The sequence below is a fragment of the Balaenoptera musculus genome, chromosome 7 (assembly GCF_009873245.2).
Source record: "Balaenoptera musculus isolate JJ_BM4_2016_0621 chromosome 7, mBalMus1.pri.v3, whole genome shotgun sequence".
In the NCBI taxonomy this organism is placed as follows: Eukaryota; Metazoa; Chordata; class Mammalia; order Artiodactyla; family Balaenopteridae; genus Balaenoptera; species Balaenoptera musculus.
Genome location: NC_045791.1, coordinates 102,191,943 through 102,219,664, shown reverse-complemented (window position 1 = coordinate 102,219,664; position 27,722 = coordinate 102,191,943). Strand labels below are relative to the sequence as shown.

The 27,722-nt window shown below is 41.0% G+C and overlaps 1 protein-coding gene across 3 annotated transcripts; it reads left to right on the top strand.

The window, feature by feature from the left end:
- Nucleotides 1–228: 228 nt before the first annotated feature.
- On the top strand, nt 229–24,808 carry SLC19A3 (solute carrier family 19 member 3). Of its 3 annotated transcripts, none has more exons than XM_036858205.1 (6): nt 229–308; nt 15,822–15,973; nt 18,571–19,381; nt 20,939–21,131; nt 22,577–22,718; nt 23,756–24,808. In XM_036858205.1, exons 2-6 carry the CDS (start codon nt 15,824–15,826, stop codon nt 23,912–23,914), a joined length of 1,455 nt encoding a protein of 484 aa, XP_036714100.1. In that variant the 5' UTR covers nt 229–308; nt 15,822–15,823; the 3' UTR covers nt 23,915–24,808. The 3 variants fall into 3 exon arrangements, with proteins under 3 accessions (XP_036714100.1, XP_036714101.1, XP_036714103.1); XM_036858206.1 differs by lacking the exon at nt 229–308 and adding an exon at nt 687–752; XM_036858208.1 differs by lacking the exon at nt 229–308 and adding an exon at nt 15,643–15,697.
- Nucleotides 24,809–27,722: the final 2,914 nt, after the last annotated feature.

Genomic DNA, 27,722 nt, shown 5'->3' with positions numbered 1-27,722 from the left:
ATTTCGTTGGGTATCAACATACCACTTTCAGCTGGTCTTTTCAGGTACAGAGCTGTTTGCCCGCAGACCGCGGATTCCCGCCTCTAGTTCAAAGGTTCTGGAAGCTTGTAAAGAGCCCACACAAAACTTTGGGGCGGGGCCGCCGGCTCCGAGAAGGGCCGGCCCCGCCCTGGCCCCGCCTCCGGCCCCGCCCCCGCTGCTACCTTTAGAGCCTGGCTTCATCCTACCCGACCGCTGAGGGTGCTGGTCCCGGGGGCTTGATATCCCGGGCTGTGAGCGAGTTGGCGAGCAGAAATCCCCTCCTGTAGGTAAGAATGTCTCCAGGAGGTAAATTAATTGAAGAAATACCTTCATCCCTCGGCCGCCTCGCCACTCCTTCCCCAGTTTGAGAGCTTGAAGCCGGGCGGGTACCTGCGCTGCAGCAGGCGGGTTCGGACTGGCCTGGGTTACATCCCTGGGGCCCTTGGCGGACAGCCAGCTGCTTCCTGCTGCTTCTCCCCACCTCGGATCCATAGCTCGCCATCCACAGTGCTGAGACTCGCCCAAGTAGGTTTGGCTAGAATTGCTACTTTCAACCATCTGGAAAAGCAGATTAAATAAAACCTGAATTCTGGTAAAGGGCCAGCATTCCCCATAGTTACATCCATGGTCACAGCTTTTAAACTAAAAGGAAATCTTAGCGCACAATTCCAAATCCTCCCATCCAAGAACGTCGAAAAGGCCTAGTGAGGAAAAGAAAGGGGACTTTAAAGGTAAGAGATCCGGGAACCCTATTGAGACTACTTTAACTGAATTTTAAAATCATACAGTCGTATCTTACGATAATATTTCTGGAAAGGATACCTAATTCATTAAAAACATGTTAACAATTACTTATCAAGTCCATGTTGCTGCCGTAAATATGCAAAAGGTTTGAGCTTGTGGAGTGCTTAAAATTTGAAAAGGGTGAAGGAAATAATGTTTTCTAAAAATACACAGAAGTGTTTTGCTTCTCCAGACAACAGAACATATTGGTGTCTCGTAAGGCAAAAGGTATGTTTTCATTAAGGTACATATTTTAAACATGACGTATTTAAAACATGACTTCCAAATACAGACATAATTCCCTTTATTGAGTTTTTTTTTAATACATTTGCTCACTTCTGTGTCTCTGTGTCACATTTTGGTAATTTTCACAGTATTTTCAACTTTTTTATTATTATTCTATTTGTTATGGTGATCTGTGACTTTTTTTTTTTTTAAAGGAATTCCTTTATTTTTATTATTTAGTTATTTATTTATTTATTTTTGGCTGCGTTGGGTCCTCGTTTCTGTGCGAGGGCTTTCTCCAGTTGCGGCAAGTGGGGGCCACTCTTCATCGCTGTGCGCGGGCCTCTCACTATCGCGGCCTCTCTTGTTGCGGAGCACAAACTCCAGACGCGCAGGCTCAGCAGCCGTGGCTCACGGGCCTAGTTGCTCCGCGGCATGTGGGATCCTCCCAGAGCAGGGCTCGAACCCGTGTCCCCTGCATTAGCAAGCAGACTCTCAACCGCTGCGCCACCAGGGAAGTCCCGATCTGTGACTTTTGATGTTACTACCACCACTTGCTGAAGCCTCCGATGATGGTTAGCATTTTTTAGCACTAAAGTATTTTTAAATCAAGGTATGTACATGGGTTTTTTAGACAACGCTATTGCACACTTAATAGGTTACGGTATAGTGTACACATAACTTTTATATGCCCTGGGAAACCAAAAAACTCCTGTGACTCGCTTTATTGCAATATTAGCTTTATTGGGATGGTCTCGAACCAAACCCATGGTAGCTGGGAAGTACGCTTACATGTTTGTTTTTTTTTTCAAACTGTCTTAGTGGTAGCTGAAATGGACAAAAATACTAATTTCTTTCGGTCATTATTGGTTATGGACCAACAGTGGTTTCTCAAGGTTAGGTAATGGTAAATGCAATTCAAGCCTAAGTATTTAAAGATGAATTGATTTGGCTTGCTGCCCCTACTCTTGCTGTGGTTTTGACCAAAAGCAGAACTCTTCGAGCCCGCATATTGAATATCTGGACCTAAAGCAGTTTAGGTGAAATTATCTACTGTGTACCTTTCTGAAATTACTGTCTCTGAACTATGAGGGCCCAGCTGTGTTCATTCTGGTTGGATATGCAATGTGTGCTTGCATGAGGGAGATGGGAAGGAAGCTGTATTGAGCGCCTCATATGGGCCAAGAACCAGATGGACCAGTCCCTGAAATAACCTTATGGGGTGGGTGTGATTATCCCCATTTTAAGAGGAGGCTGGAAAAGGTTAAATGCCTGCCATAAACGGGCGGGGCCGGGGGAACATGGGCTTCAGACTCTAAACCTATGCTCTTTCCACGGGACCACACTGGCTACCGCAAACACAAACCTAGGGAAAAGAATTAAATAAACAAAATATGTACAAAATAGATAACTAATGAGAACATGCTGTATAGCACAGGGAACCCTGCTTCACTTTGCTATACAGTAGAAACTAGGACAACATTGTAAAACAACTATATCCCAATAAAAAAAAATTAAATAAACAAGCTTAATGCTGGGTAGTCTGCAGTGAGATGTCAAAAGATCAAAGCTCATTCGGTAATTTAACAACTAGTCGCAAATCATTTAGATTCAGAAGAATAAATTGGAGGTTATTTGCATGGGCTGGAGGCACAGTGAATACTTAACAAGTATTAAAAGATACTTTTCAGAAAGAGATAGTCATGACTCTCATACAGATTGAAAAATAAACACATGTTAGAGGTTTTATTAACTCCTTAATGAGGAACTGGTAAGGCTTTAGAACCAGATCAAAGGAGAATCCAAGAATTGGTAACATTTATAGATCAGGAAATGTTGAAATGGAGGTAAAACTGGTTTTCCACGGAGGTGAGGGGAAGAAAGCTATACCTTCCTTGGACAGAACTCATTTTCATGTCTACAGACAAGAGTTATTTCACATTGCCTATGAGTTACTACAATTACTGTGCAGAGTTGCAAAATAGCTCAGACAATGCCTAGTTTTTCCTTGAAGCACTTTTTCCCTCCACCTCCACCCCACCCCGTGCCTTTGACTAGTTACCACACTGCATTTCATTGGTTGGATGTGATGGGGTGACCTCACCAGTGTGATGGTTTGATAGGCATATTGCTCCAACTGCACCTAAGACCAGATTGATCTAAGCATAGACATACAGAGAATAAACTATCTGGGAGGGGATGATTAATTCCTCAGCATATGTTTCGTGCAAGTAAAAAAAGAGTGCCACCTGTGAAAAGATGGAATTCGAAGGGTGTAGTTTAAAGGTCACCTGTATCTACTCTTGCTGTGGTTTTAACCAAAAGCAGAACTCTTTGAGCCCGCATATTGAATATCTGGACCTAATTACCTTTTAAAGTTGTGTGGAGTTTTGAAGTTGTGTGTGTGCTTCATTTCAGGGATGATTCCATGGTTTTGGTTTCACTTAGGTTTGGTTTGGGGGAAGGGGGATACCTGAAGGATTATGAGTGGGTGGTGGGCGAGAGGGCTACTTCATAGTTTCCTTAGATTCTAAGTCACTTCGTACAAAATTCTAGAGAGACTGAATTAGATTACTCTAGTAATAGCACTCAGAGGAAAGTGTTTTGTTATTTTTACCTCCCTAATCATCTGTGTTTTAGAGAGATCTGAATCTCTTTGTCTGTTTCAGTCAATGGCATTCTAAAGAGGGTGGCTACGGAAGAGGGTGGGTTCCAGAGTATGAAGCCATCAGAAGGGGGGTGAGGTTTGGTGCATATAAAGCCATTGCTCCTGACAGCTCCATTCTGAAGGAGGAGGGCTTGAAACACCAATGAAAGGAAGGGGCATTGTGACAGCGACTCGTAGCAGCTGGCAGCAGGAAGGAGCTGAAGTTGGATCTGAAGGCAGGAAACTGGACTAAGTTCAGGGCACAGAAGGAACAGGTAACTCTGATTCTATCTGTATTATTTTGAAGTATGTTATATGTGCCCAGACTTACAAAGTTTGTTGGCCTGTCCTAGATTTGATTTATGGGCACTGGTTCCATTCTAATATTCTAGGACAGACCCAGTTTCAAAGATGATGTTCTTTTTTCGGATTAAATAGAGGCCTTGCCCCGATGTAGAATTTGGAAAAACCTTAGTTGTTGCACCAATAAGAAAAGTCCAGGGCTTTGGGGAGTCCTACACAGTAAAATGCTCTGATGGGGTGGAAGGTGTATTTCTTTTAACTGAGGTATAATGTATACACAATATAAAGTATAGGTTTTAGGTTTGAGTGTTTATAATTGTATACACCCATGTAACTATAGCTTATCAAGATATAGGATATTTCATCACCCCCAGAAAATTCCCTCATGCCCCTTTACAGACAGTTCCCACCCCACCTGCCGCCAGAGGTGACCACTGTTCTGATTTCTATCAGTAGTAGAATCATATGAGGGTGTCCTTTTTGTGTCTGGATTCTTTTTAGGCAGCATAATATTTGAGATTTATTTTGTTTTATTCCGTGTATCAATGATTCGTTCTGTTTTTTCAAATTATCTTTATTGAGGTATAGTTTACTTGCGTATAATAAAATGTACATAAAATGCAAATGAGTTTTGACAAATGTAAGTTTGTAATCGCCGCTACTATCAAGATGTAGAGCATTTTCATCACTCCAGAAAGTTCCCTTGTATTCCACTGCAATCAGTCGCTCCCTTATCATCTCCTACCCCAGGCAACCACTGATCCAATTGCTATCACTACAGATTAGTTTTGCTCGTTTTAGAACTTTATATGTATTAATGGAATGTACAGTTTTAAGTCTTGATTCTTTGGGACAGCATAATGTTTTCCACATTCAACCAAGTTTTTGCAATAGTTTATTCCTTTCTATTGCTGATTAAATCTGTATTGGTTGCTTAAATATACAGCATTGTTTATTCATTCACCTTTTAATGGACATTTCAGTTGTTTCCCTTTTTTTTCTTTTGCAATTATGAATACTTGAACTTTCTTGTATAGATTGCCAAAAGGTTTTCCAAAGAGTTGGTACCATTTCACATTCTCACAGGCTACGTGTACAAACCCAGTTGCTCTAAATCTTCGTGAACATTTGGTATGCTAGTGTTTTTGTACTTAGACCTTCTAGTGGTTGGGAAGTGTTCTCTGTGGTTTTTCTTTCCAGTTTCTTAATGGTATCTCTTGAAGAGTAAATATGGTTTTTTTGATGAAATTCAATTTATCACTCTTTTTCTTTTAAGTTGTGTCCTTGCTGTCACTGCAATGAAACATTTGCCAGCCCTTAGGTCACAAAGATGTTTTCTTCTAGATGGTACTCTATGATACTAGAGTTTATGATGTCAAATTAGTTTTTCTGCAGAGAGTGAGATAGAGATAAGTAAAATGCATTTTAAATACGATGAAGTCACAGCTAAAATGCAGTAGCTCACTAGAAACTGGTGCAATCACCCTGCAACCCTGATTTTGCAGCAGAGGACAGTAATTAAGCGATTCCCTGGAGTCCGTTCCCTGGCGGCCCTTCCTCCAGCACTGCCTTGCCTTGACTTAAGCAGACTGCATCTCTTTGATCTGGATGTTTTACTCAAAATCATATTTTCTTCTATTTTAGTAGTAAGTAGATTAAAAAGCATAATTCGTTGTTATACTCAATGAGCAAAAAGCGAATGTTTCAGTTTTCGGTGATTAAATTTTTGATTTGCTTCTAGCTGGTGAGGAGCTTGGCCTGGAAGTGTTGAAAACCTAAAAGGGGAGCTTGAGCTTTTTTGGAAAATGTAACAAATATTGGTTCTACCTCTGTTTTTACAAAAGCTTTGGGCCTTGGGGAGTGAAACCCTTTTGCAAACGTCATCTACTTGCCCCGCTGCCCAAGCCCTTTGGAATTTAGAGGCTGTGAGATTCATAATTCTTTTAAATTATCAATCTCCTGCTCCGTTATTTGAGATAGGTGTTTTGACTACAGTGAAGGTTCTGAAAATTATGCCAGCCCGCTTGCCAGGTGCTGGGCATCTTGTCAGGCACCCTCTCCGAGATGAATGGAGTGATTAGTCAGGAGGGGTGGCTAGGGACTGGCTGGAGACCGAGGCTTCCAGATAGTTTCCTTCAAAATTATTAGCATCTCAGTGAGTTCTGGCAGCATCTTCTAAACAAGCGTGGAAGCGGATATGATAAAATGATTCCTTTCTGCTGACCTAGTCCCTTATACTCCAGGCCCTCTGTTGTGAGAACCATTGCAAAACCGCTTTTGGGGAAGGTCTTTGCTCTAATCAGGTCACCTTGACCCCTGCCTCAGGGAGCCCCGCAGCTCTGAAAACTTTGGCTCTGGGAGCAGAATTCCATCTCCTGGGAGTGGGTGGGGGGATGTGATCAACTAAGGTCCTTTTTAGCTAGGAAATCCACTCAGATCTCAGAGCCAGGAAGCCTACAGGTGTGCGTCAATTTCTTTCTACAGTTCTTGCTTTTTCATAGCTGCCTGTCCTATGCCACCGGAAATATGTAGTTAGAAATTTGTGGCCATAAGAATTTTTGTGTATATATACACAGCCTATGGATTAGGAAATAGGACACTGTCCATGCCTGAAATTTAGATGAAGTCCAAGCTGTCATAGGCCCAATATGGGCCCCTGTGGTAGACAGGAATAATACATGAAAATTTTTATGTGCACAAACATGGAAAAGATTTATTTCACACAATGAGTCTACAAGTTAAGACTAACTGAAGGACATACAGCAAAGTGGAGGGCTCTGGACTCCCTGGTAGAGGAACCAGGAAATGTGCATTCTAGGTTAACCTTGAAACTCACTCAAAATGGGATCCTGGCAACAAAGTCAATATTTTTGTTTGCTTTCCATTAAAAAAAAGTTTTATTTTCCCCATACCATAGAATTATAATGACAAATGAACTTCTTTTGCAGTCAATATAAGAAAAATGGGAGTTTCAGGGATGATATTATAAATTAGGGAAACACTTAGGATTATTCCTAAAGCTATGCACATTCATATGGAAAAGAGTGTTGGCCTGAAACCAGTTGGAAAGATTTAAGGATGTGATTAAAGAACAAAAGAAATGGAAAAATTCAACAACATAGTAATTATTGGAATAAAAGAGGAGAGGAAAAACTGAACTCTGATACCAAGACACTAAAAACAGGTAAAAGGTTACATAGAAAGAAATTTTTCCAAGGCAGATGGAAACAACCAGCCCAACTTGATCATAGTCGAAAGTAAATCTTAATTTTTTTAGGAGATTAAGAAAAGTCTCTGAGCACCTCAAAATGAATTCAGATTAGAAGGGGATTGTTATGTTAAGAAGGTTACTGTCTCCACATACCCTGAAGAAAGGGAAGCAGCAGTAAAAATGTGGGACCTTCTAAGACTAGGTCCAAATTAGAGATTGAGAGACGCTGAAGACTTTACAGTAGAATATGAAGGATCCCTGGTGGGATGGCTGTGGACTTTAAAGAAAAAAAATCATTATTCCCCCTGCCAGCAAAAAGAGAAAGGAGCACATAGATCCCAAAGTAATTTAGGTGGGTCGCTTCCCATAGCAAAGGTGTTGGTGGTCTTTGGGGTTCGTTCCAGGTCACATGGGCTGGCTGGTCACCCCAGTGGTGCACAAGGCAGTGTACGCCCAGGGCCCGTGTGATGTGCCCCCTGTGTGTGCAGATAGCACAGCTGGGTCTGGCCTGCGGGGTAGGCGGAGCAGGGAGACTGCAACCTGCCTGGGGCCACCATGGCTCAGGAGTGACGCAGAGGCTAAAGCTCAGCGCTCACCTGCTCCGTCTGCTGTGTCAACTGGAGTTCGCCCTCTGAAGAGTGCTGCAGGGCATCCCAGGCCACCAAGGGAGTCTCTATGGTAGATGTAGCTGCTCCAAATCTCTGCTGATTCACACAGCCGCTCATGTTACTTGCGCCATCTTCATTGTAGATTTCGAGTCACGGTAGCCAGATAGGCTGACTTTTGTTTGGAGACTGTCCTTTTTTTTTTCCTCCTTTAACCTATTGCCTGCACAGTGTCCTTGTACCTTTTTTAAAACGGTGATGGAGCATGTGAGTAATATGTGAGAATTACTGCCACAGGAGCAAATTTGGAAAGGATTATCTTATTTGGAAAATGCAGAAAGGGGAAAGAAAAACATCTCCTTTCAAAAGTGCCAACTCAGAAAATCAACCTGATTCATGTCCTCAGGATAGATTCAATGAAGCAAAGGGAAGCTTAGAGTACTCTTTAGGAGGAGGATAATTTTATGGGGTTCAAGTGGAATGATAAGTGGTAAAGTAGCAAAAAAAACAGCCTGTTCCAGAATGGTGCGTTGCCCTGAAGGCTGTGGTCCTTCCAGATAGAATAGGTGTTCTATGATGATGTAAACAGGTGTGCTTATGAGGGATGTCATTCACTATTTAGTCTTATTCTTTCCTCTGAAACTTCTAACCCAGTGGCTGTATCCACAGTAATATAATGTACAGTGTGGCCATGTATATATACAGTTGACCCTTGAACAACATGGTTTTGAGTTGCACAGTTCTGCTTATCTACAGACTTTTTTCAATAGTAAATACTCCAGTAGTACACAAGCTGGTTGGTTGAATCCGCGGATCCAGAATCATGGATAGGGTGAAACTGCGGACACAGAAGGCCGACTATAAGTTATACTTGGATTTTCAACGGCGAGGAAAGTGGGCACCCCTAACCCCCCGTGGTTCAAGGGTCAACTGTATGATATATTCCAAACAGAAGCTTTGGAAAAAAACAGGCATACTCTGCAGTGCGCTTTGATATTTAATGTTTTTTCTGAAACTTTTTTTTTTAATCCTGTTGGCAACCCACTAAAATTTTTTGATACTGATGATCTGAAAAACACTATTCTAAAATAAATTTGAATTGGAATTTTGAGGATATAGCCAGGCACTCTCAACACAGTGTAAGAGGAAAGATTACTGAACTTGTAATTAGAAAAACTGAGTCCAAGTTCAGGTTTTAATGTTGGTTAAATGTGAAAACCGGCACAAATCTTATTGCCTCTGGCCCTCAGTTTCCTTATATATAAAACAAGGACAATACCACCTCCTCTATCTACTTCACAAAATTGTCGAAGAAAAATTAAAATAATTTGCAGCCACTGTGGAAAACAGTATAGAGATTCCTTAAAAACTAAAAATAGAGCTACCACATGATCCAGCAATTTCACTCCTGGGTATATATCCGGAAAAAATGAAAATGCTAATTCGAAATGACACCTGCATCCCAGTGTTCATAGCAGCACTATTTATAATAGCCAAGACATGGAAGCAACCCAAGTATCCAGCAACCAAAAATTGGATTAAGAAGATGTGGTATGGGACTCCCCTGGTGGCACAGTGGTTAAGAATCCGCCTGCCAATGCAGGGGACACTTGTTCAAGCCCTGGTCCGGGAAGATCCAACATGCCACAGAGCAACTAAGCCCGTGCACTGCAAGTACTGAGCCTGCGCTCTGGAGTCCGCGAGCCACATCTGATGAGCCCGCACACCACAACTACTGAAGCCCGCATGCCTAGAGCCCGTGCTCCACAACAAGAGAAGCCACTGCAATGAGAAGCCTGCGCACCACAACAAAGAGTAACCCCCACTTGCTACAACTAGACAAAGCCCGCGTGCAGCAACGAAGACCCAGTGTAGCCAGGAAGAAAGAAAGGGAGGAAGGAAAGAAGGAAGAAAGGAAGGAAGAAAGGATAAGTTAACGTGTTAAAAAAAAAAAAAGATGTGGTATGTATATACACAATGGAATATTACTCAGAATGAAATACTACCATTTGCAGCAACATGGATGGACCTAGAGAATATTATGCTTAGTGAAATAAATCAGACAGAGAAAGACAAATACTATATGATATCACTTATATGTAGAATCTAAAAAATAATACAAATGAATGTATATACAAAACAAAACACACTCGGACATAGAAAACAAGCTTGTTGTTACCCAAAGAGAGAGGGAAGGCGAAAGGGACAAATTAGGAGTATGGGATTAACAGATACAAACTACTATACGTAAAACAGATAAGCATCAAGGACCTACTGTATAGCACAGGGAACTGCTTTCAATATCTTGTAATAACCTATAATGGAAAAGAATCTGAAAAAAAAAATTTATATATATATATATAAACTTAATCACTTTGTTGTACACCTGAAACTAACACAATATTGTAAATCAACTGTACTTCAATTTAAAATTTTAAAATAATTTTCCAAATGTAAAAATTGTAGAAAGAAATTGCATAAGTAATTTGATTATCATAGTCATAGTCATGATGACAGAAAGAGCAGCATCTCCTCAACAAGATAAAAACAAAAGGTGATAACCAGTGCTTCCAAGCATTGTGAGACCAGTAGCCTCAGGCTTCTCCAGTAAGAGAGAGAGGATTTGGGCGTGACCCAGGTTGTTCAGTTGGAATCCTAGAGCCCATATTGACAGCGCTTTTTGGGGTAGCTAGCAAGGAAATGAGAAGAAGAAAATGTCGAGATGGTGGGCATGGTGCCACGGAAGTAGGAGGCATCTACCCCTCAGGGAAAAGTAAGATGTAAACTTGGAGCCAACAGACCCAACCCTGAACTCAGCTTTAACCTTTTTTAGCTGAGTGGCCATGAGCTCTGGGGAGGTTCAGTTCCCATGTCTGAGAAATTGGGGGCCATATATATATATATATATATATATATATATATATATATATATATATATATATAAAATCTATAATATAGTTGCTTTATATAATTATTTGTCTCTAATCCTTAGAATAATCCTAATTTTATGTAAATTTTATGTATAATATATTGTATACAGATCTTCCTTGACTTACAAGGGTTAGGGTTAGGCCCCAGTAAACCCATCGGAAGTTGAAAATATCCTAAGTCAACAATACATTTAATGCACCTAACCTACCAAACATCATAGCTTAGCCTCACCTACCTTAAACGTGCTCAGAACACTTACATTAGTCTACAGTTGGGCAAAATCATCTACTACAAAGCCTGTTTTATACTAAAGTATTGAATGTCTCATGTAATGTATGGAATACTGTACTGAAAGTGAAAGACAGAATGGTCGTCAGGGTCCAGAAAGGTGGTAAGTGTGTCGGTTGTTCACCCTGATCGCCTGGCTGAGTAGAGGCTGCCGCTGCCCAGCATGATGAGAGGGGATGGGACAGACCACGTGTCACTCGCCTGGGAAAGGATCAAAATTCAGAGTGCAAAGTACACTGTCTACTGAAGGCATGTCACTTCCGCACCATCATAGAGTCAAAATATCCTAAGTTGAACCACTGATAAGCTGGGCATTACTGTATTATACAATATATAATTATAATTAATTATATATCATATTATATATAAATATATTGTATTTTATATGTAATATGTAAATATATGTAAATATCTTATGTAATATATAAACTATATATTATATATAACTTAAATATATAAATTTATAAATTTTATAATATATAAATTATATTTATATATAATATAAATATATTATAAATATATGTTATAAATATATAATATAATTTGATATGACATAAATATATAATAAAATATATTAACATTATATTATAATTTAACATAATATATATACATGTATGATAAAAATATGTATGCATATTTAAATATATGTTAATCGCTGTGGTAACTGAAGGAACCAGAGCCATGGTGCTTTGTTCAGGGCTGAACACAGACACTGTCGGATAAGCAGTTTAGGTTGGATGGGACAGAACAGGTCACAGACGGAGTGCTGTGTGTATGTCAAGGGGATAGTGGGTGGGGCAGGGCTGGAGAGTCTTTTCTGAAACGTCGGAATCCCCTGAGGATTCTTCCACCCGTCCTGGACTCTCCAGGGCCTAGAGGTCCAGCAGAGAATTTGGGGGTAATAGGTGTATGTGTAGGTGTGGGAAAGCTCCCTGGATGATTTCCTCCACTTCCCCCACCACATTGTGGCGTGGAGCTGCTCAGCCCAGCACATGGATAAGGGAGGAGGGGTTCTTGGGCCTCTGGCATCGGACTCACTCAGCGCCTATAAATGCAGATGCCTAGGCCTCACTGTGCCTACTGAATCACACTTCAGGGCTGGAGTCCCGGAAGCCGTATTTTCACCAAACCCCCGGTGAAGATGATGCGAGTCAAGTTCACAGTCGTAGTAACTGGCCAGGGGTGAGAAGGGCTATGCAGTGAGGCAAGTGCCTGACGAGGAGACCCTGGGTGGGGGGTGGGGGGAGGGAGAAGTACAGCCAGACATCAGCAGCCGAGAGTCTCCGAGTCTCCCGGGGGGGGGGGGGCATCAGGCAGCGGGCGGGGACAGGGGCCGTGGCCCTGGAGGCTGAAGCATCGCCACCAGGTGAGACAGGGTCTCTGAAAGGGTCTAGGAGCTCCTGCTGCAGCTAAACCAGGAAACTCCAGCTACTCTACTCAGTCCTCCTCGGTCGAAGGACCCCTGCTCCTGTTCGCTTAGATGCCTTCTCTCATTTTCTCTGGCAGAAAAACTAGCTTTGGAGCATGTGTCTGTTTCTGTGGGAAGGGGCTGGAAAAGGAGGAGGGAAGGAAGCCCAGCACCCTCGGGCTCACGCATGACCCCCCACCCAGGTGTTTCTCAGTTGTTTTCAGCTAAAGCCAGACACCCTCCCTCATTTTCTGCTCATTAAGCCCGAATCACTGTGGGGCCTGCCACGTGGAGAGCAGACGGAGGGAAAATGACACGGCTGAGCTGCAGCTCTGTGCCCAGCAAGGCGCCAAGCCCCTTCCAGGTATCCAAGCCCTTGGTGCCCGCAAAAAGCCCACACATGCAGGTAGCATTGTTATCCCACTTCACAGACGAGCAACTGAGTTCAAGGTGCTTGTACACTTGAAAACCTCCTTGGCCTTTACCTGATGCTACTAGGAAAGGCACTGAGGAAATCCAGACAGAGCTTTCCTGCTTCGCAGAGGTTCATCCCCTTCCTTCTACGAGACTTACTGTGTGAAGAGCTCTTCTAGGCACAGGGATAGAGCAATGACCCAAACAGACAAAAGGCTCTGCCCTCCTGCTTACATATACTGTCTTTCTCTGCTTGACCTTCCCAACTAAATCCAATGGGGCAGCACTATTAGAACAGTTCTGTCTATGGCCCTGGCATGCTGAATGCACCCCATCTCACCTGATGTCGGAAGCTAAGCAGGGTTGGGCCTGGTCGGTGTGAATACTTGGGTGGGAGGACAGTTATCAGATGCAAAGATAGATGATCCAGGGGTCTCTTAGCAGCCCAGGGACCACGGGCATAGTCCTAGGTCTCCGAGATGCACAGAGAAGACAATGACTTCTGGAGTTAGTGCACAATCCATGGTCAGCAGATGGAGAGAATGTTCTAGATGTAGCATCAGCAGATGTCACCCCATTAAGACTACCCTTCGAAAGATGGCCAAGCCTCAGTAATTGCCTACCCAGGATAGCCCTTTCTATAAGAACATTACTCACAAACACTGGTAGCAACTCAGGAAGAAGATAAATCCCGTGCATTCTAGGCTGAGGCAGGAGGTGGAGGACCGTCAGACCCCATATGCTCTCGGCAAGAAGTTCACATTGTCACATTGCTCACATTGTTGTAATCCACTTCCGTATCCATATCCTTCCCCTGATCTCTGTGCAGCCTCATCAAGGGTTTTGTTGACAGAAACAAACTGATTTAACTTAAGAGAGGAACTTCGCAGCTGTCTGGGACCACCTTGTGAATGGGTCGGGTGGGTGGCAGGCCAGTGGTGTGACTCAGCAGGTCCCCCACCTCCTCGGCCCCTAGCAGAGCTCCCACCCCACCCAGGTGACTTGCTCTTCTGGAGCGAGCATCAGCTCCCCTCTCTCTGGCCCACTTTCAACCTGTAATTGCCCCGGGAAGCTCTGGGTATTAAGCCATACTCTTCAGCATGAATGTGTTCCTAAAAGCACTTCCCTCACTGTGGGGAGAGGATGTCATTCGGTTAATAACAGCAGCCAAGGAAGAAGGCCACCAGAATGAGGCCAAGTGGAGCAGGTGACAGGACCCTGGAGCTGGGAGCCAGGAAGACCTGGATTCAAATCTTGACCATGTGGTTTGAAGCCAGTTGTTGGACTTCTTGGATCTCCCATATCCTCACCTGGGAATTTGGGAAATTATTATGTGTTATAGTTATGATGAGGATTTAGTTAGATTAGATACAGAAAAGCATCATACAGCAGGTTCGTTTCTTTCCTAGGACTTATCTCAGAGAACTTAACCACGCCCAAGACCACCAAAAAATGTGTCCCCTTTACAAAGTAAAGCTTGATCCAAAATATGAAGGCATGAGAGTGAGTTTTCCCGTTGCACATTGTAATCCACATGAAAAAGCAAGATGTTTTCAAACGTGGCCACCATAAAATAAGGGCTTTGTTGTTCTTGTTTTTCTGTGCAGTGATAGATGAGGAGTTTTTGTCTGAAATTTGAAGTTCAAGCAATTTTATTTCTGGGTTAGGAAAAAAGTATGAACTGAGTATGAACTGTTAATGAGCTACCTGCCCCACTGAGTAGTGTGAAACTTCAGACTCAGGGACGAGATGGGCCCAGTCATAAAGAAAAGCGGAATAACAGTCTAAGACGTGACGCCTTCTATTCCCAGCCCAGAGTTAGCACCAGGATGGAAAAGGGGGGAAATATGGAAAAGATGGCAAGTCAGAGCTTTATCCAGTTTAATTTTTTAACTGAAGAATTATAAATTCTCAGATCATAGATACCTAACAAAAATAACTTGGAGGTCTATTATGTGTCAAGCACAACACTAAGCAAGGGAGAGTCTGATGGAAGGAAAAGGTGAAAATAAATACATTCAGTGTATTAAGATTTCTGAGTCAGAAGTTTCCGTGCAAAATAAAGTGTGCAGACAGAGGAAGCCTTGACCAACTCAGTCTCTGTTCTCTTGGTTTTGACCTCCTAGAAGGTCATGTCCAGACAGACCCCGTTTTATTGCACTTGACTTTATTGCCCTTCACAGATACTGCAGTTTTTACAGATTGAAGGTTTGTGGGAACACTGCCTGGAACAAATCTATCAACACCACTTTTCCAACATCATTTGCTCACTTCGTGTCTCTGTGTCACATTTCAGTAATTCTCACAGTGTTTCAAACTTTTTCATTTTTATTATGTTTGTCATGGTGACCTGTGACTAGTGATCTTGGATGTTAACATTGCAAAAAGATTACGAGTCGCTGAAGGCTCAAATGACGGTTAGCATTTTTTAGCAATAAAGTATTTTTTAATGAAGGTATGCACATAGTTTTGTTAGACATGATGCTGTTTCAAACTTAATAGACTACAGTACAGTGTAAACATAATTTTCACATGCAGTGGGAAACCAAAAAATGTGTGCTATTTGCTTTATTGTAATATTTGCTTTGTTGCAGTGGTCTGGAACCAAACCGGCAGTAACTCTGAGGTATGCCTATACACCAGTAATTCACTAGCCAATGTTTTACTTACTTTTAAACATCCACTGGCCCATTGTTTACCAATTATTAGTAGCTACTTATTACCATGTTTATGACGGAGTGCACTAAAGAGGTGGGACTCTTCCCCCAGCAATAATGAGTAAGAAGTTTGTTGGCAAAGGAGGGTTGACTGATTCTCCTAAGGAATATTTGAAAGCAGTTATTCATCACTCACCTTTTCAGGTCAGCTTCCGATGGACGAAACTTTGTTCTTTCATTAAACATTTAGAAATGAGCTTTTCATAACATCCAGGATGCCAGAAAGAACAAACATCAGTTGATTTTTGTTTTGTTTCCATTTGATCAGCCATGAGTTGTTTCCAAACTTCAACGAGCCATTCCTGGATTTATCCCACTGTGATCCTCTGCCTGTTTGGATTTTTCTCCATGATGAGACCCTCAGAACCCTTCCTTATGCTGTATTTATCTGGGCCAGATAAAAACCTGACCAGTGAAGAGGTGAGTTAATCTACATACATATCTTGATGTGGTTTAATCTTACAGGACTCGAACAAGGACCTAGAGGGAGGTTTTCATTCAACTGGAAATAAGATTAACACACTGACCTCAATGAATCCCATCTTCATAGTATGTGTTATTTTATAGAACTGTTCAAACTACTCTTTCCTCCTCAGACTTGCAAAAATGGGAAACCAAAACACATTGCATGTGTAATAAATATTTTCACTTTTATAGACTTCTAACATTAGGCTTAATGCATGGGAACATGTCGAGTCTTCATTGATTCTATTATACTAATCCTAAAATAAAATCAATGCCAGGCACAAGATCTAGTCCTAATAAACTTTTAGCCTGCTGGGGTATAAGCAGAATCTGTTTAAAAATTGTAACATTTCTTTAGGACACTAACTCAGTTTTGAAAAACTATTTATCAGCAGGTGAGACATTAACAGCTTTATCTCCCAGCTTTATCTTCCCCAGAAGTCCCAATTCTCTTACTCAAAGTATCCACCTCTTTTTTTTTTTTTTTTTTTTATGACAAGTGCAGCAAGAAAGTGCACTGACCCAGTCGGAGAATTACCCTGGACTGGTTTTATAGTCTCCAGCCATAGCTAAGAAAACACTGTAGAGTGTGTGGCTTCACCTGAAAGGCTCACTGATGCTGCTTTATTTGGTGATAAGGTGGTACGGACGGAAGGGCAAGCTTATTCTGCCGTAGTGTAAAATCACTTAGGGGCAACTCTGTTTCAAAGTTTCCCAGATGGAAGCATGTCACTATTAAGACAAAGCAAACAACAGATAGATGTCCAGAATCAACCAGTGAACCCCAGGGGTCTGCTTCCTTAACCACTATGGACCAGCTGGACCTCAAAGGTGCAGCGCAGTTACATTAGCCTTTCAAATCACTGAACTTTCCCCTGTCATTGAAACGGGAACCCACTGAGGTTGCTGGAGAAAGCGGGGGAGGGGGCACAGAACAAAGTCTAATGCAGCTGACCTGCACCTGTACCCATCATGCCCCAAAGATCAACAACTTCTTCAGTCCTTTCTGTGAATGGACCTTGAGGTGCTATGCATTTCTGACTAAATCCATGAGATGACCCATATTAACCTGAGGCCAGAACTGAGTAAGCAGAGACAAATCAGTAGAATTGGAGGGGAACGAGGTTGGGAGCCCAGCAATTTGGCCAGGAAGGAGATGAAATGCATTGCTTGTTCCCACACCGTAATTCTGCAAGATGATTTACTCTGTGCTGTCTTCATGTGTGTGTTCATCCAGACTTGCAAGGGCTGAGATTTTTGTCATAATGATGAATCACATAAAGATAAAGGTTGCTGGATTATTCTAACACTGTAGCTGCTTTATCTAGTGTTGTTAATCTCTGAACAAGAAGGGAATCGTACTTTTTAATAGCCTGAAAAACCCACAAGTGTCTGTTGAACAATTTTTAACTAGTTTACAGGCACACCTCAGAGATATTGCAGGTTTGGTTCCAGACCGCCGCAATAAAGTGAACATTGCAATAAAGCAAGTCACACAAATTTTTTTTTTAATTTCCCAGTGCATAAAACAGTTATGTTGGGCTTCCCTGGTGGCGCAGTGGTTGAGAATCTGCCTGCCAATGCAGGGGACACGGGTTCGAGCCCTGGTATGGGAAGATCCCACATGCCGCGGAGCAACTAGGCCCGTGAGCCACAACTACTGAGCCTGCGCGTCTGGAGCCTGTGCTCCGCAACGAGAGAGGCCACGACAGTGAAAGGCCCGCGCACTGCGATGAAGAGTGGTCCCCGCTCGCCACAACTAGAGAAAGCCCTCACACAGAAACGAAGACCTAACACAGCCAAAAATAAGTAAATAAATAAATAAATTTATTAAAAAAAAAAAAAAAAAAAAAACAGTTATGTTTTCACTATATTATAGTCTATTAAGTGTGCAATAACATTATGTCTAAAAAAAGTATATACATTAATTAAAAACTATTTTATTGCTAAAAAAATGCCAAAACAATTACAATAGTAACATCAGAGATTACTGATCATAGATCACCATAACAAATATAATAATAATGAAAAATCTTGAAATATTGCAAGAATTACCAAAATGTGACAAAGACATGAAGTGAGCAAATGCTGTTGGAAAAATGGTGTCAATAGACTTGCTCAGTGCAGGTTGCCATAAACCTTTAATCTGTAAAAAACAAAACAAAACAAAACAAAACACGGTATCTGCAAAGCACAATCAAGCAAAACACAATAAAATGAGGTATGCCTGGGCTCTAGTGTACATACTATTATAAATTTAATATAGTTCAGTTTGCACATTAAGCCAATATCTTCTCCTACTGAGATGCATGTAAGTATATGAAGTGGGTTTTTTGGGGGGGTAGGGGGGAGCTCTCCTTTCCTACTGGTTTCCTTGAAAATCACTTTTCTATTGTGCTTTCTCATAATATGAAGAATACCCTATTTGATTGGATGCAGAGTTTTGTATCAGGCAAGCGACATGTACCTTAGTAATACACAAATCTGAGAAAGGTAGCCCTCCTCACTTCCTGGTGCTTCATGGTCACAGGATCCATTTTTCAACTCTGCAGATCACAAATGAGATCTTCCCCGTGTGGACATACTCATATCTGGTGCTGCTTCTCCCGGTGTTTATCCTCACCGATTACGTCCGCTACAAGCCAGTCATCGTCCTACAAGGGATTAGCTTCATCATTACCTGGCTGCTGCTGTTGTTTGGCCAAGGAGTGAAGACCATGCAGGTTGTAGAGTTCTTCTATGGGATGGTCTCCGCCACTGAGGTGGCCTACTATGCCTACATTTACAGCATGGTCAGCCCAGAGCACTATCAGAAAGTGAGCGGCTACTGCAGGAGTGCCACGCTGGTGGCCTACACGGTGGCCTCAGTGCTGGCCCAACTCTTGGTATCCCTGGCCAGCCTATCATACTTTTACCTCAACGTCCTATCCTTGGCCTCTGTTTCCATGGCCTTCCTTTTCTCACTTTTCCTACCAATGCCTAAGAAGAGCATGTTTTTTCATGCAAAACCCAGCAAAGAAGCTCCTCCAAAGCCACCAGGAAAGGATGCTGTCTTAGAGGAACCTCAAAAGGATCACGAACCAGCTGGACAAGTATTCACTGTTTCAGGGAACCCATATGATGGCCAGTGGAGCAGCCCAAAGCCGGAAAATGTAGCTTTGAGAGTTTTTGTGCAGTGGTTACAAGATTTGAAGGAGTGCTACTCCTCAAAACATCTTTTTTACTGGTCCCTATGGTGGGCTTTTTCCACAGCAGGTTTTAACCAGGTTTTGAACTATGTTCAAGTCCTGTGGGATTACAAGGCCCCAGGCCAGAGTTCTGTAATATATAATGGAGCAGTAGAAGCTATTGCAACCTTTGGAGGTAAGTAAACTTTGATCTTCCTTTGATGGGCTACCCCCCACTAAGTTCATTTCTCCAGTTGCTAAATTCTCCATGGTGGTAAATTAGGTCTGTTCAGAAGGCATATTAATCTTTTTCAGGAATAGAAGGCAGTGGGGCAAAAAGAGGGACATGACATTTCTATCTGATGTGTTGCAGTCACTGGTAACTCAAGAGCTCAGAATTCAGCACCAAGTGATAACATTCTAGCCAGATTCCTAAGATTCCATTTCATCATCAAGAAAAGTGTTAATAATGCCCCCTGTTCTTTCAGGATTGTTTTTAATATCAAAGAGAAAATAGGCATCTTGCATATAAACAAGGTGTTTTTATTATTTTAGAAAATGAACTAAACTATTAAGACTTCTAAATTATCACTGGAAGGGTTTTTGTCAATAAAGATTTTGATTTAGCTAGTGCCCACCTTTAAGCAATTCCAGGCTCTACACCACAAATTTTCAAAATTAGCTTTGTTATGAGATTTAAATCAGAAGTGGAAGATATTATGTGAGTCAGGATTCTAATATCAGAGGGAAATCTGCCTTTGAAGTTCCCTCTACAATAAATATTTATATCCTGGTTAATGGAAGCTTAAATTCAACTAAGCCTTTGAAGGTATTTTTCTAGGAAATAGGAGATTTCCACACCCTTTTTTACATAAATTTTCAGAAACCTCATGGGGTGTCCGTTTTATTATTGTCTCCCTTTTAGGAGATTTCAGTTTAAGTCTTGGCAACCAAGACTGTACTAGAATTAGTTCACTGAAATTATCTCTCCTACATTCCAAATTCTGGGAAGAAAAGTAACTTTATTTCTTTTGCAGTATGGTTCTTGCCTAGATCATATGTGGAAAAGTTAATCAAATCTCAGTAATTTGAAACATAAATATCTCTCACTTTGTTAAAGAGAACTATAATTACTAACCCTAATTACTGTCAATTATTCAATCTCTTAAACTCTGTAAATTGTTCACCCAAAACCTCAAGTAAATTAAGCCAGATCTTGAAGACATTAAGATGGAGATTAGAAGTAAGATTAAGAAAGATTAGTAATAAAGACTAAAACTTACTACCTGATGCAACGTATCTGTTACCTATCACTGAGGAAAACAATAAAGAAAGGCAAATATGAACAGGCTAGGTGTACTGCCAGAGCAGTTGTTTCACCTTTATCTATCCCTGCCCTGAGCATGTTGTATTAAGTGACTGAGTTTATGTATCATATCTCCCCACTCTGTGTGTGGTTAGGAACCTTTCTAGTCCCTCTGCATAGAACAGTGCTTGGCATGTAGTTGATGCTAATTAAAAGTGTGACAACTAAATGACTGAAAGAATAGAAATTAAAGAGAGTAGCCAAAGGAAAACATGCTTGAGAAATGGATAAATCCCCATTTAGGTGGATCACACTATTTTCACGAATTGGGAAAGCAATATGTTCATCGTTCAGAATTACCTGAGACCTGAGTTCTTAAGAGAGCATGTTGATATTTCCTATGGGCAAAGTCAATATGTTGGATCTTCCTTAATGTTTCTTCTTTAGGGGCCCTGGCTGCCTTTGCAGTGGGTTTTGTGAAAGTCAACTGGGATCTTCTGGGAGAGCTGGCTCTGGCCATCTTCTCGGTTGTCAATGCAGGCTCTCTATTTCTCATGCATTACACGACCAACATATGGGTATGCTATGCTGGCTATTTGTTATTCAAGACCGGCTATATGCTTCTTATCACCATAGCAGTGTAAGTATTACTAAGCATTTCTTCCCACTCCTAAAACTAAACCATATTCTCTTTTCTGCATTCCTATAATTCTTTTGAGAACTTTGGAAGGATTTTAATCAATTGCAATATTAAATGTTGACTACTTCATATTAAATTAGGCACAATTTAGCCATCTTTTCACTTAACTGCTCACCGAATATTGCTAATATTAATCAGCAAGGAAAACAAGTTCTGTAAGTTCATAAACCAAAGACAATGACACATTGTCAGGTTGTGATTTTTATTTCAAACAGTTTGCCAATTTGCACGGTGTAATATAATTTGATTTTGAATTAATTTGATTTTGAATGATTAAGTTTAGATTACACCTCTGATTTCACTTGATTTGCTTGAGTAATTCCAGGCATATACTTTTATATGAAACAAAATATTCTCAGCAAGTTGGATACTGAAAAAAGTAGATGCAAAGATTACAAGAAACTATGAATCCCAGAAATCATTTTTTTTAATGATTAAAAACATTTGGTTCTATATATAAGTGCAGAGAAAGCTGACATAGGATATATGCTTTGGTATTAACCAAAAGAGATAAGAAACATTTGAATTTCAAATCACATGAACGAAGTAGAGCCAAAAGCTTTATAAAGTTTTGGGTTTTAGTCTGTGAAAAATGTTTGATAAGTAACTGACAAAACACAGAAATGTGGACCCTGAGAAAACATCATGAAACAAAGGAAAGAGATGAAACTTGAAGCAAGTTCATTTTTTTCACCAAAGGGTATCTGTTTAATGTATCAAACTCACGTGTCTTGAGTTTTTTCTAAGGCGAGTATTTTGTTAAGGTAGGATGACATTGTTTCTTTTCATTTTAAGAATATTCAGAACCCAAAGCCTTTACCTGCATTCCAAGGAAGAACTATAAATAACATATATCTGCCAGTCTTTCAAAAGTGCTTTGTAATAAGATTTCAAAATCTATATAATTATAAAAAATAAGTTAATTATAGATTCACTCAGTTGTACCACCAGTCATGGTCTGGATCTTCCAAAGAATAATTGACCTACCAAACTTTGAAACTGTCAGTACAGTCAACAATAAAGAGAATAACTCTCCAAAAAATTCCTTAGGTTGGGTGTTGCTGAATTTCATAAAAATTCACTGTGAAACTGTATCTAAAATCAGATAGCATCCCATATTCTCAAGTTATGAGAATTAGAACATTTAGGTTTAATTTCTGGAAGCATTAAATTGGATAGGAGGAATTTTGCCATATTTCCTTTAAGTATATTTTAATTCAGCCTTTAAGTATAAATTTTTTCCTTGCTCTGCCCGTTTGTCTATACTGGAGGAGATTTAGACCAAAAGTGCTGTTAACAAGACACTGCTTTCTCTTTATTTTCTTTTAAAGATAAGAATCCCATGTATGTTCTCATTAAAAATCTTATTCTATGTTGAATGACAGGTTTCAGATCGCAGTTAATCTGAGTGTGGAACGCTATGCCCTGGTGTTTGGAATCAACACCTTCATTGCCCTGGTGATTCAGACCATTATAACCGTGATCGTAGTAGATCAGGGAGGATTGGGGCTGCCAATCAGCATTCAGGTAAGCTGCAGAACTTCCATTTTCCTATTCACGAAGTTGGGGGGATGTAGAATAACTCAAAGGGTCATCTCAAAGGGTTTTTCAACCTTACCACTGGCAGTATTTAATTTCTTGAATTTCTTGGCTAGGCAAATTTTAAAATAAACCATGCCTTAGGACTTCCCTGGCAGTCCAGTGGTTAAGACTTCACCTTCCAATGCAGGGGGTGCAGGTTTGATCCCTGGTCGGGGAGATAAGAACCCACATGCCTCGTGGCCAAAAAACCAAAACAAAAAACAGAAGCAATATAGTAACAAATTCAATAAAGACTTTTAAAATGGTCCACATCAGAAAAAAAAAAACTTAAAAAATAAAATAAAGTAAAATAAGCCATGCCTTTAACTATCAACTGTAAAACCAAGTAGGTTTTGAGCAGTAATCACTATAGGTTAGCATTTGCCTTTGGTCCATAAAACCCCATCAGGTAACACTCTTGCCTTCATGTCCCCCTTATGTCTCCTCTTTCCCCTGTGGTCCAGTACCACAATTTACTAAGATGCAACTGGGAAGGGGTACGTAGCTGCAGAGTTCACTTCCCTTTTAAGTCTCTCAGAGTACTGAGAGACTTAAAATTAGTCCAATTTCACATTTTACATGTGGATCTGAAAAAAAGGGGATAAGGCAGATAAAAAGTAACCTCAGTGTCAAAAATTCATTCCTGGAGACATTACATATAGCATTGCACTATCCTCCAAACAGAGACACGTAAATCAGTGGGATTTAGTGTTTTTTTCACTATTGGTGACATGTGCTAGAATTTGAATTCAAGCAACCCTGACTCCAGAGCCCACACTCTTAGTTACTGCATTGCTTACCCTTTCATGCCTGGTTCTTCTAAGAGGGGAGAAGAGAGTATTGTGCAAATCTAAAAGATCCATATTAAGATCCTGATTCTCGGTTACACCATAATCCAAGTAAATCAACAGCATCACTATATATTATCAGTAACATAGGTAGTCATATTTCATGTGTGTCTAATTAACTCTGTTTTTCTCTAGTTTTTAGTTTATGGGAGTTATTTTGCAGTCATTGCTAGCATTTTCCTAATGAGAAGCATATTCATTATCTACTCAACCAAATGCCGAAAGACAGTGCAGAGCTCTGCTACAAGTCAGAATCCATATGGGCCACACCCAGAAGAACCAGAGAACAACTAATGAACAAGGCTCTAACCTCTGTCAACCACTACAGCCTCTGAGCAAGGACTCTGCTTGTCACAAAGTCATGGAGTGCCATAAATTGACACACTTCACAAGTCTGGATTCCAGTGAACCTTTTCAAAGCCAGGAAAGTTCAGCTTTGGACCAGATATCTATGTACCCAGCTGAACTGGATGCGGCTGTTCAGGTATACCATCTCAATTAAACAGCTTATGTTGGGGAACCCCAGTGAATAGCAATGACTGGAAAATTCTGGTTTTGATTGCTTGTAAGGACGTGCAAGTGGCATGGAAACAAACCATGAGAAAACTCCAGCCATCCTAGAGTTTGATATTCCCCATTTGTGAGCAGAAATACTAACTGAAGTGACCCTCTTGCTTGGCTTAGATATTTGTTTTACTTTACCCAAAACAGGCAACACAATGGATATTTTTTGTCACATGAGCCATTGTCCTTCTTCTTCCATTAAGTATATTTCTTTAAAACTTACAATTCCTTGAGAGAATTATAAGGCTTGATCCCATTTCTAAGGAATCCTTTTCTCTCCTGATAACACAATATTATTCACAAGCTATTATTTGATAATATAACCACTTAATTTTTTCATCATTACTCTTCACTTTGTGCTCTACTGAGCTTTGTCGTTGAAACTCTACCTCAGGAATAACTCCAGACACTCCTGTGTGGCCACAGAATGACATTCATGCCAATTCCCAGTGGCCCCAGGAGAGGCAATGAGCTTTCTTCTATCATGACCCCAGACAAGTGTTTTAATGTCATGTCGGTGTGATGTCTGCCTAAAACAGAAAAACTTAAGCAGAAATTTTCAGGGATTTCTAGAAGTACTAGTAAATAAGAAAACACTGATGGGGGGGAAACACCTAATTTTTAGATGACAGAGATTGTGCTAAATAAAATAAATTTGTGCAAAAATATTAAAGAGCCTTTCTGATTTTTTGGTGAATTGTACTGAAAATTGTCTGAGTTTATCTGTCATTTGAATCTTCAACAAAAATCTCATTGAACAGTCTGCCACTGGGAATAATGAATGCTGATTCAAGATTTGTGTTTCAAATAGACTTTTCTCCAAATCTCAAAATTCAATCTCTGGACAAAAAATTAAAATTCAGTCCAAAAGCAAATACAGTGGAGAAAACTAATAACTAATTACATCAATAGCAAGAAAAGAATGAACACTGTTATCCTTCTCGGTTATTGTCCTGAAGATATAGCCAACACAGTTAGACAAGAAAAAAAAATGAAAAGTCAAAAGTTGGAAAGGAAGAGGCAAAACCATCACAATTCCAGAGGCTACAAGTATGCACCCAAGAGTCTCAACTAAAAAGTGAGTTAGTAATATAGAAAGTAAGTAAATAGAAATCAAAAGCTTTCATGATACAACAACCATTTAGAAGATACATGGGAGTAAAAGACCACATTTATAGTAGAATAAAAATAAAATACCTAAGATTACATTTAATCTATTTACTAATTTAATAAATGTGTAAGGTATATATAAATGTGCCTGAAAACACTTTTGGAGATTATGAAATAACACCTAAACGTATGGAAAAGCCTACCTTGTTCTTGGTTAGGAAGAAAAAAATATATAAAGACATCAGGCTTCTTAAATAAATTTATATGTTAAATCCTATCCCAGAGAAAAAAAATACTTTTTTAACTAGTAAAGGTGATTCTTACTTTATTTGGAAATTAACAAAGAAGAACGAGGAAAATGTATTTTAAGTGGAAAAATGAGATTAAATTATTTGCAGAGAATAAAATCCTACTCTAAATGCTTAATTACAGTAACATAATCAGCATGAAGAGACAGCCCAATGCAACACAGTAGGAAGTTCTGAAATAGTCCCTAATTCATATGGGATTTTAGACTATGATAAAGATAGCATTTCATACAAGAAGGAAAAGATACAATATTTAATAAGATTGGAACAATTTTTTTCAAAGGAAAAATTAAGTTGGACCCAAGAGTGCTAGAATAACCATCAGTGTGTGATGTGTATCAATATGCAGATGTGAAAAATGAAACTACAAAAGTACCAGGAGGAAACATGCAAAAATTATAACTTCAAACCTGTCTAAAATAACAGAAAACCTAGAAGTCATAAAAAAGTGAATTGACAGCATAAAACTAAACTTATGCATGGAAGAAAAAGCAATATAAGCAAAGCCAAAAGACAAGTGATAATCTGGAAGAAATACTGCAACTCATCAAAGCTACTTTCCCTAATTTATATAGAACCAATACAAATTGATTAGAAAAAAGGTCAAAACCCTGACGGAAAGATGGGCAAAGGATGTGAACGGGGAATTCAGAGAAAGGGCTCAGACATGTGAAAAAATGCTCATAAGAGAAATGTGTATAAAAACTACAGTGAAGAAGATGGATTCAAGATGGCAATGTGGGAAGACATGGAGTTAGCTTCTCCCCACAACTAGGGTGCCTGCCAGCCGCTGGTGGGGGACTCTGACACCCAAAGAGACGGGAGGAATCCCAGAGTGAACTGGTAGGACATAGCGGGACTGAGGGGGAGGAGAAGTGGAGGCCATACAGGATCGGTGCCCCTGAGGCCGGGGAGATCAGGAGAGGCAGATGGCAGGGACTCTCTAGGAAGAGCGGGAGAGGAGCAGAGGGTGATCACCTGGCCCACTTGGTCCAGGGAGCCTGCTGAGCTCCCAAGCCGGTACCCCCCACTCCAAAGCCCCATCCAGGCCACGTGGGTCCTGGGGGGCATAGGAGGGAGGCCAAGGGGAGAACAGGAGAGGCAGGTGGGAAGGGCCCTCCGGGATGAGTGGGAGAGGAGCAGAGGACAATTGCCCTGCCCAGTCAGGCTCAGGGAGTCTGCTGAGCTCCCAGGCTGGTCCCCTGCAATCCAAAGCCCCCTCCAGGTCACGTGGGTCCTGGGGTCATAGGAGGGAGACCAGGGAGATCAGGAGAGGCAGGCGGGAGGGACCCTCCGAGACCCCAGACCGGAGGAGCAGGAGAGGAGAGGAGGGCACTTGCCCTGCCCTCTCAAGCCCAGGAAGCCTGCTGGGCTCCCAGGTGAGGTCCCCTGCCCTCTGAGACCAGGGGTTGGGGACACGCCTGGGCCCCTTCTGTTCCTTGAGCCTAAGCCCCACCCCCCACAGCCCCCAGGGCCTCTTCCAGCCCTGTAGGTCCTGAGCATTGGCCCCGCCCACCACCCAAACCTTGCCCTTGCTTAGTCCCTGCCCTCCATAGTCAAGGCCTTCCCCCCACCATTTTTCTTTTCTCTTCCCTCCTTCTCTTTTTGACTATTGTGGTACTGATATACCTTCCAGTTGTTGATTCACGTATGTTTTTATTTTTACATTCTTTCTAACATATCTGTTAGTTTCATAGTCTAATTTTATTTTTTATTTTGTTATTCTTTGTTTTTGTTTTTTGTTTTTCCACCCCACACGGCTTGCGAGATCCTGGTTCACAAGCCTGGGGCCAGGCAGAAGCTCCTGCGGTGGGAGCTCCAAGTCCAAACCACTGGACTAATAGAGAAGCTCAGACCCCAGGGAATATTCATCGGAGTGAGGTCTCACAGAGGTCCTCATCTCAGCACCAAGACCCAGCTCTACCCAATAGCCTACAAACTCCAGTGTTGGAAGCCTCAGGCCAAACAACCAGTAAAACAGGAACATAATCTTAGTCATAAAAAAAAAAAAAAAAAAGAGACAGCAAAAAAATATGTAACAGATGAAGGAGCAAGGTAAAAACCTACAAGACCAAATAAATGAAGAGGAAATAGGCAATCTACCTAAAATAGAATTCAGA

Excerpts from the sequence above, each read along its gene's own strand:
- SLC19A3 (XM_036858205.1), top strand. The coding sequence starts at position 15,824 with ATGAGTTGTTTCCAAACTTCAACGAGCCATTCCTGGATTTATCCCACT. Across the intron at positions 15,974-18,570 it reads AAAACCTGACCAGTGAAGAG|ATCACAAATGAGATCTTCCC; the intron begins GTGAGTTAATCT and ends TCAACTCTGCAG. Across the intron at positions 22,719-23,755 it reads GGCTGCCAATCAGCATTCAG|TTTTTAGTTTATGGGAGTTA; the intron begins GTAAGCTGCAGA and ends GTTTTTCTCTAG.